This window comes from Alligator sinensis, unplaced genomic scaffold (genome assembly GCF_000455745.1).
Source record: "Alligator sinensis unplaced genomic scaffold, ASM45574v1 scaffold634_1, whole genome shotgun sequence".
Lineage (NCBI taxonomy): Eukaryota > Metazoa > Chordata > Crocodylia > Alligatoridae > Alligator > Alligator sinensis.
In genome coordinates this window covers 597,377-607,019 of record NW_005842558.1, presented here as the reverse complement: position 1 = coordinate 607,019, position 9,643 = coordinate 597,377, and the positions used below count along the sequence as shown (strand labels likewise).

Here is a 9,643-nt window from a genome sequence, read left to right as displayed (position 1 = left end):
TAATGACTCCGAGATCCCTTTCCGCCTCTGTGCTTTCAAGAGGGGAACCCCCCAGCCTGTATGTGTGCTGTGGATTCCTTCTCCCAAGGTGCAGCACCCTGCATTTGTCTACGTTGAACCCCATCCTATTCTCATCTGCCCACTTTTGTAGTCTGTCTAAATCTAGTTGCAGCCTCTCTCCCCCTTCAAGTGTGTCCACCTCGCCCCACATCTTAGTGTCATCAGCAAACTTGGACAGTGTGCTTTCCACCCCCTCGTCCAAGTCGCTGCTGATGATGTTAAACAGTGCAGGCCCGAGGACCGAGCCCTGGGGTACCCCACTGCTCACATCTCACCAGGCTGAGTACAACCTGTCCACCACTACTCTCTGGGTGTGCCTCATCAGCCAATTTTTTACCCATCCAACTGTGCAGGCATCAATGCCACAGTCACTTAATTTATTGATGGGGATGGGGTGAGAGACAGTGTCAAAGGCCTTCTTAAAGTCTAGAAAGACTATGTCCACGGCAACACCATCATCCAAGGTTTTAGTTACTTGGTTGTAAAAGGCAATCAGGTTGGTCTGGCAGGACCTGCCTTTGGTGAACCCATGCTGATTGCCCCTGAGCATGATCTGCCCTGCAGGCCCCCCACAGATGTGCTCCTTGATGATCCTCTCCGAGATTTGTTCTTAGCAAAAATTGATTTGTTCTTAGCAAATCCACATGGCTGCTTGTGACCAGCTGCTCCTCTTCCAGCTGCTTACAAGTTTGCTCTAGGAAGTTCCTGGATGTTGCAGCCAGGCTGATGTCTTCAAATTCCCCAGGTCTGTTATGTCAGTCTGGGATGTGGATGGAAATACCCCTCTAACACAGGGGTAGGCAATGTTTTTGGCTGGAGTGCAGAAAAAAAACCCTCAGTGACTACCTTGGAAGGTGCTGGAGTGTTGGCATGCCAGAAAAACAAAATGAGGGCAGGGGGTACATATCAGGATGCCCTGCTCGTGCCCCTTGCCCCCCACTCAAAGGTCCTGCCCCCCAGCCCTACTCATCCCCCTTGACCCCCCCAACCCAAAGGCCCTGCCCCCCAGCCCAGGTGGCTATCAGAAGCTACCCAGAACCTGAGCCAGCTGCAGCTGGGAGGCTGCAAACAGCTGTTGCCTCCTTGCCCTGGCCCTGGCCCTGGCCCTAGCCCCCAGCTGACTCGCAGCCCCAGACCCGGGCCCGAGCTCCGGGGAGGCAGCATATACTGGTGATGCTCCCTTCTGTGCTGCCCTCACTGCCGCTTATTCAGAGCAGCATTGGAACCCAGTGCAGCAGGGCACAGTGGGGGGCACAGCAAGCTGCCTGCCACTCTAAGCTCCCCGCTGCCCTGGCCACACTTCCCCTGCAGGCAGGGGCAGCAGCGAGGGACACAACCCTGCGTGCTGCCCACACTGCTCCCATGCACACAGCAGAAGCGTGACCCAGCAGGACGGAGCATGCAGCAGCAAACAGCTTCTCTGCGGCCCCTCTGTGTGCTGCCACTCCAGGTCATACACTGTGCTCCCAGCACTGCTGCTCTCTCCTGGGCCTTCCAGAGCACAGCGTGTGTGACCCAGAGCAGCACGGCACAGAGGAGATGCACAGGGAAGCTGCCTGCTGCAAGCTCTGTGCTGCTGGGTCACACTTCCCCTGTGTGCACAGGAGCAGCGTGGGAAGCACTCAGGGTTGTGCCCCTCACTGCTGCCCCCGCCTGCAAGGGAAGTGCGGCCAGGACAGTGGGGAGCTTGGAGCGGCAAACAGTTTTCTGTGGCCCCCGCTGTGCCCTGCCACACCGGGTTCCACATGTCACTTCTGGGCAAGGGCAGCACAGCGGGGAGCATCACCAGTATTTGCTGCCTCCCTAGAGCCCAGGTCCAGGTCTGGGGCTGGGAGGCAGCAGCTGCTTGCAGTCTCTCAGCTGCGGCCGGCCCAGGTTCTGGGTAGCTGTTGATAGACACGGAGCCCGGGCTGCTCCCAGCAGGACTTTCATCCTCCCAGCCAGCTGCTGGGAGCAGCCCGGGCTCCGTGTCTATCAACAGCTACCCAGAACCTGGTCCGGCTGCAGCTGAGAGGCTACAAACAGCTGCTGCCTCCCCACCCCCGGCCCCAGCTGTCTCCTGGCCCCAGGCTCCGGGAAGGCAGCAGGCGCCCATTGGAGCCAGGCCAGGGCGGGGAGGCAGCAGATGTTTGTAGCCTCCTGGCTGCAGCCAGCCCAGGCTCTGATGTAGCTTCTGCCAGCCACGGTGCCCAGGCTGTTCCCAGAAGGGCTTGCAGCCTCCCAGCTGCCTGCTGAGAGCAGCCCGGGCTCCTGGCTAACAGCAGCTACCCAGAGCCAGGGCTGGATACAGCCAGGAGGCTGCAAACAGATGCTGCCTTTCAAGCCCCAGCACGTGCCGAGGAAGATGGCCTTGCATGCCATGCTTGGCACATGTGCCAGGGGTTGCCAACCCCTGCTCTAACATCTTCTCCCATCTCTTCCTATTCCCACCCTCAGTCCAGGCAGCTAGAGGGACTGGAGCAAATGCTTTGTATGATATAGGGTGCAGGGTTGTGGGGCGTGAAGGACAGATGAAAGTTGAGGTTGGTCTTCTGCTGTTCAGCAGACTTTCTCTGCTTCCCAGGGGACCCTGAGGCTGCTCTTAGTGGCAGCAATCATTAGCAGAGCTCTGTGTGCTCCCCAAACTCAGGGAGCACAGAGCCAGCCCTGTTCCCAAATGTGGCCTTCTAGCTAGTGAGCCTGCACAGACATCTTTGCTCATGCTTGAGTGTGTGCACTGGGAGACTGGAGTCTCCACAGGCCTCATCCCTCTGTTTTGGTCACTTGTTGACCCTGTGGCCACTTGCGTATTAGCTCTGGGTCCATGTTCAGTTCCCCTTGGGGCAGCCCAGATGGCAGCCATCACAGGAGCACCCACAGTGGGCCTTGCAGAAGAGAGGATGTTCGGAGGGCATGTGGGGCATCCATCCACAGGCCCAAGCCTTTCCTGGATTTCCCCCCTGGCTGCAAGATGAAGGTTTTGCTTTTTGCTTTTGAATTTGGGCCGTCTATCCCCACCATGATATGGTCTGGCCCCAGTTCAGGTGGGAAACAGGCGCATTCACATGCAAAGGGGATGTTTCTGGTCATGGAACCACCTTGACTCCTGTGGCCGATGCTCCTGCCTCCTGCAGCTGAGGACCAGGCCCCTAGATCTGTAGGGAGGTGTGGGTCCTAGTCCCTTCTCTTCCCTGGTGGGGTTTCCCTCTTCAGTGCAGATACTAGGAAGAAGTTGTTGGATGATTGACCACTATGCCCTTCTCTGTTTTCAGCCAGAAAATCTCCACCCTGCCCTTCTTGCACTGCTGCCTGCCCAGACAACTGGCCTGGATATCAAGGGAAGTGTTTTCTCTTCTCAGACACAGAAGAGTCCTGGAACTCGAGTCAGAGCAACTGCTCTTCGCATGGAGCCTCCCTGGCTGTGATTGACTCCCTAGATGACTTGGTAAAGAAGAAATAAGTAAACATTTACTGTAACCAGAGCCAAAAATGTTGTAGCCAAACAGTTTACTATCCCAGAGCCAGCAATTTCCTGCAAGCCCAAGATCCAGACAGCAAATGCTCTGAGCAAATGCTCTCTGGAGCTGGTAAAGAAATGGAAATTTGTACTGAGGGCAGAAGCATTGTTTAACTAGTTTATTGGAGGGAAAATACTGTTGGGTCTTCTCAAGATTTCTCATTTTGTTTCAAAAGCAAGTGTTAAGGGGGGGGTCTTTTTTTTTCTTAACCAAAAAAATTATGTTTGGTATTCAGGGAAAAGGGGGCAGGGACTCTTCTGCCTTGTCCCTGTTTTAAAAGCCTGAAAATTAGGAAGTGAGAGCTAGGTGTGCAAATAGCTGTGATGTATAATGTATGTGGTATCTTCCTAAGATATTCATGCTACGTCATAAAGGGACACCTTACTACTGGATTGGCCTTTGGAAGGAAACAAAGCATCGCTGGAGATGGACCAATGGCACCATATTCAATGGCCTGTGAGTCTGCTCATCCTATTCACTTTCTCAGCATGAGGGAAGCAAATACCTGTGTAACAGCTTGGGCCTTCCCTGCTGGAGCTAAGGGTCCTGGGCTGTTTGGCTTTGTAATAGGGGCCTTTACCCTGTCACTTGAAGCAAGAAAGAAGAGCTGGGTTAGTAGCTGCTATATGGGACTAAGCAGCCAGGTAACAGCAGGAGCAGGAGGCTTACATGGGCTAAGGGGAAGCACCTGAGCAGGATGGAAGAGCCATGTGACTGGAGGGCTGGTGCCCAGGGACTGCAAGCTCAGCTCCAGCATGGGAGCGGAAGGTTTGGCCCTGCCCTCTGCAAAGAGAGGAGCTTCAGGCAGGAGATGGGCCTGCAGGCATCTCCACTACTCCATCAGGGTGGAAGGAGACAGCCAAGATGAGAACATGAAGGGCTGTGGGACAGTGAACCAAAATGGGCTTGATCTTAGTTGGAAGCAGTTTGCTTGTATCTTGGTTTATGTTTATAACTGAGGGACCAGATAGTAGCCATAGGGCAGGTTTGGAGACAATTAAGGCCTCTCTAACGCTGCCTCATAGCCATGCTCATGCCTCACAGGTGTCACTCCACCATTACTTTCATGGGATTTCCCATGTTGTCTGCACGCTCTGCCCCTTGGGCTCTAACCCCTCTGTCTAAGCCTCAGGTTTCTTCCAGCCTTGGCCCCATGACTCTTGCTGAGGCCCTCAGCCCTGGCCCACTCCCTCAGGCTTTGACTCCTTGACCCCAGCCCCATCACATCCCTGTCCCATACACAGCTCAACACCGAGTGCCTGCTTGACACCTTGCTGCATTAATGCCCCAAAGGCTGCTTGGTGCCAGAGGGCATGGATAGAGTCAGTAGGGCCCAATCAGCTAGGTCATGTGGATCCAGGGGACACAATCAGGGACTTTCAGGAGGGAAAGCACACTCAGGGAGGGAAAGTACACTCAGGAAGGAAAGTACACTCTCCTTCGGGGCACAGCTGCATGTCAGTGAGCAAGTTTCATAGTAGCTAGGGTCAGGAGGGACCTGAACAGATCATCTTGCCTGACCCCCTGCCACAGGCAGGAATGAATGCTGGCTTCACAAGGCCTCAGACAGGTGATCATCCAACATCCTCTTGAATTTGCCCAAGGTAGGGGCGAGGACCACTTCCCTGGGAAGTTGTTTCCAGATTCTCACCACCCTAACTGTAAAATATTGCCTCCTGATCTCTAACCTAAACCTATTCTCCATCAGCTTATTACCATTGTTCCTCGTCACCGCAGGTGGTGCTGGGGAGAAAAGGGCTCTTCCTATTTGCTGTTGATCTCCCCTGATGAGCTTGTAGGCAGCCACCAGGTCCCCCCTCAGCCTCCTTTTGCTGAGGCTGAACAGGTTCAGGTCCCTCAGTCTCTCCTCGTAGGGCCTGTCCTGCTGCCCTCTCTCCAAGCGGGTGGCCTGAACCCTCTCCAGGCCGGCCACATCCTTTTTAAAGTGCAGTGCCCAGTACTGGACGCAGTACTCCAATTGCGGCCTGACCAAAGTCGCATAGAGGGGGAGGATCATCTCTCTGGACCAGCTTGAGATGCATCTTTGGATGCATGACAAGATGCAATTGGCTTTGCTGGCTGCGGTCTGGCATTGGCGGCTCATGTTCATCTTGGAGTCAGTAATGACTCCAAGATCCCCTTCTGCCTCTGTGCTTTCGAGAGGGGAACTCCCCAGCCTGTATGTGTGCTGTGGATTCCTTCTCCCAAGGTGCAGCACCCTGCATTTGTCTACGTTGAACCCCATCCTATTCTCATCTGCCCACTTTTGTAGTCTGTCTAAATCTAGTTGCAGCCTCTCTCTCCCTTCAAGTGTGTCCACCTCGCCCCACATCTTAATGTCATCAGCAAACTTGGACAGTGTGCTTTCCACCCCCTCGTCCAAGTCGCTGATGAAGATGTTAAACAGTGCAGGCCCGAGGACCGAACCCTGGGGTACCCCACTGCCCACATCTCGCCAGGTTGAGTACAACCCATCCACCACCACTCTGGGTGCGCCCCATCAGCCAATTTTTGACCCATCCAACTGTGCAGGCATCAATGCCACAGTCACTTAATTTATTGACGAGGATGGGGTAAAAGACAGTGTTAAAGGCCTTCTTAAAGTCTAGAAAGACTACATCCACAGCAACACCATCATCCAAGGTTTTAGTTACTTGGTTGTAAAAGGCAATCAGGTTGGTCTGGCAGGACCTGCCTTTGATGAACCCATGCTGATTGCCCCTGAGCATGATCTGCCCTGCAGGCCCCCCTCGGATGTGCTCCTTGTGACCCTGAAGACTTGAGGAAGGAGGGTAATTTGGTCACTGGAGGGTGTTACAGCCACCCTCAGAAGCAGGTCCTGTCACAGGTTTCCAGCTGGAGAAAATTCCTAAGCCTCCTTTGATGGGTCAGCCATTGAAGGGGGATATCCCTCTCCCCTTCCTCTCCCAACACACAAGTCCCATTTTCCCCCTGCCCTGATCGGAAGGACCTACAAGAAACTTGCTACATTCGGTTCCCTGCGTGGAACAGGCCAAAGTTTCAAACACTGATTACCTACCTGGCCACTTGTTTTCCAGCCAGAAGTGACTTGCTGAAGGAGGTCACGCAGGTAGGGCACATCTACATTGCCACATAGTTCTGTTCCCAGACTCAACCTCTCACCCACATTAACTGCCCACCCCCACTAGGAGCTCCCATCTCCCCTGCCCCATCAGCCCTCCAGTCTGCTCAGAGAAGCCCTCCTGGCTGTTGGGGGCTGAGGTGAAACTTCTCTGCAGCTCTCATCTCCCTGCAGCAAGTTCATGACTCCCTTGGGCACTGAGGGGCCTAGAAATCAGTCAGCGTCCTAGCCAGCTGTACCATCAACAGCCCAGCAAGGGAACACGGCTGGTGCAGGGCATTTGACTGGGGGTAATATGCCAAAACAAAGGCATAGATATTCCCATAACTGTGACTTTGGGTTCAAACCCAGATGCTGAGTCCTAGCCTGTTCCCCTGAGGCTGTTGCTCTGTACATGGCTGGGAAGGGCGTCATCTTTGCAACACAACCCCACTGCTGTCGTTGCAGGTTTCCAATCAGAGGAGAGGGGGACTGTGCCTATGTGAATGATGATGGTGTCAGCAGCTCCAGGTGCTCCTCAAAGAGGAACTTCATCTGCAGCCAGCCAGATAATTGTGCCAGAGGAAAGCCAAGCACCCTGATGGAAGACACAGCACCATATGTGATGTGAGGGACCAGTACAGAGTGTCCTGAGAGCCTGCAGTCTGTGCCCTGGTCATCCTGCCTCCGACCCCTGCTGAGAACCTCAGTGACAAGGCCTGTAAACCATAATTTGCTACAAAGTGACCTCCTTGCCAGGCTGCTCATTAGTCCTTTTTTAATAAAAACAAAAAAATTCATCATGCCTTTAATAGAAGCATGTGATCCACACAGCTCAGACTTTAACCCCTCTGTTTTCATTGCATCATTAAGAGCAATTTTCCAGCTCTTGTGAGTACAAAGAAAATCTTCTCGATGCAGATGTATCCTGTGCCTGCTGAGAGCCTGAAACACTAATAAGAAAATTGTCTTTTCATCTAACTGCTGTGAGGTCTCCAATCAGGACCATGGTGCTGTTGTTGAGAAGGAACCTGGTGTTTCATGAGTCTCCTGTTCTGACCCTGCCTTTTCTATCCAAAATATTTAGTGTAATTTATCTAAAAAATTTGTTTGCATTAATTTTATATGTCAGCAGTCAAAAAAAGGGAAGGAGGCTAAGAGACCACTTGAATCAGCAGGGACATTAGGGAACTTCTCAAAAAGAACAAAGAAGTGTACATGTACTGGAAAAATGGTTCACGATCCAGAGAGGAGTAAACTCATATGGTCAGGGTCTGCAGGTATGAGACAAGGAAAGCCGAGGCATGCATGGAGATCAAGCTGGCATCCAGAATAAAAGACAACAAAACATCCTTCTATAGGTACATAGAAAGCAAGAAAAAAAAATCAAGCTCCACTGTGGGACCCTACTGAATACGGAGGGGAAAGCCCACAGTTGATCCCCATGAAAAGCCAGAGCTCCTAAATACTTACTTTGCATCAGTATTCTTGAAATCAAATGGGAACTCATCACCTGTCCAGAGGCCCAAAGAATATGCTGATGACAGCAGTCCACATAAAATCAGTCCTGAACAGGTGAAGGTACTCTTAGACCGTATGGCTGTTTTCAAGTTGGCTGGGCCAATTGACCTTCATCTGGCAAGGCTGTTTGAAGAGTTGTGGAATTCAGGAATGGTCCTGAATGACTGAAAGAAGGCTAATATTGTGCCTATCTTTAAGAAAGAAAAGAGGGATGACCCTGCAAACTATAGACTGGTCAGTCTGACTTCAATCCTGGGAAAAATCTTCAAAAAAATTGTCAAGGAGGCTTTCAACCACAAGCTCATAACTGATGGGGTACTGAGAAACAACCAGTATGGCTTTGTCAAGGGGAGGTCATGCCTAACGAACACAGTGTCTTTTTATGATCAGGTAACTAACCAGCTGGACATGGGACAGGAGGTGGACGTCATCTACTTAGACTTCAGCAAGGCCTGTGATATTGTTTCCCATGAGATCCTCCTAATTAAGTTGGAGGGTGCTGGCCTGGACCAGTCAACAGTGAGGTAGGTTAACAGCTATCTCAGAGGCTGATCCCAGTGAGTTGTAATCAACGGGATGGCCTCATCCTGGAGGGATCAGTGCTTGGGCCCATGCTCTTTAACATCTTTATCAATGACCTGGATGAGGGAGTAGAAAGTGCAATGCTTACGTTTTCAGATGACACCGAGCTGTGTGGAAATGCAGGCACATCTGATAGGGCAAGGATCCAGAATGACCTTGACAGGCTGGTCCTATGGGCTGAATGTAAGCAGATGAGGTTCAATAGGGACAAGTGCTGGGTCCTTCATCTGGGTAGGAAGGACCTTCACCACAACTATACTATTGATGGTGGTCCACTGGCTGACACCTCATGTGAAAGGGGCCTGGGAGTTACAGTCAACCAAAGGATGAATATGAGCCACCAGTGTAACGAAGTCACCAAAATGGCAAATAGAGCTGTGGCGTGTATCAGCCAATGTGATACCAGTAGATCCAGAGAGGTGCTACTCCCCCTCTATTTGACATTGGTGAGGCCACAGCTGGAGTACTGTGTCCAGTTCTGTGCACTGCACTTCAAGAAGGATGTGGATAAGCTTGAAAAGGTGCAGAGAAGGTGTAACAGGGGACCTGCTCAGGGCTGCTTTCCCTGCAGCCTGCCCACCTGTTCCTGGGCTAACAACCCATGTTCTCATCCACCACACCTTGTTGTTAATATTTTATTATAGATTCATAGATTGTAGAGTCAGAAGGGACCACAATGGATCATCGTGTCCAACACCCTGCCCCTGGCAGGAAACAGGACCGAGGTCAGATGACTCCAGCCAGGTGGCTATCTAGCCTCCTCTTGAAGACCTCCAAGCTAGGTGAGAGCACCACCTCTCTTGGAAGCCCATTCCAGATCCTGGCCACCCTTACTGTGAAACATTTCTTCCTAATATCCAACCTAAGTGGGGAGCCGGAGGAAAAGCAGGGGCAACATTGG

The 9,643-nt window shown here is 52.3% G+C and overlaps 1 protein-coding gene and 1 pseudogene across 8 annotated transcripts in view; both read left to right on the top strand.

The window, feature by feature from the left end:
* LOC102372580 (C-type lectin domain family 2 member D-like) overlaps positions 1–7,472 on the top strand; it is a 37,637-nt gene extending 30,165 nt beyond the window's left edge. For all 8 annotated transcript variants that reach the window (XM_025213981.1, XM_014524008.2, XM_025213977.1 and 5 more), the window contains 3 exons: positions 3,312–3,484; positions 3,910–4,013; positions 7,108–7,472. In XM_025213981.1, the coding sequence (XP_025069766.1) occupies positions 3,312–3,484; positions 3,910–4,013; positions 7,108–7,270 (440 nt within the window). In that variant the 3' untranslated portion in view covers positions 7,271–7,472. The remainder of the gene's footprint in view (positions 1–3,311; positions 3,485–3,909; positions 4,014–7,107) is intronic.
* An 856-nt stretch (positions 7,473–8,328) lies between these two features.
* Positions 8,329–9,643, top strand: part of LOC106722694 — a 26,321-nt pseudogene continuing 25,006 nt past the window's right edge.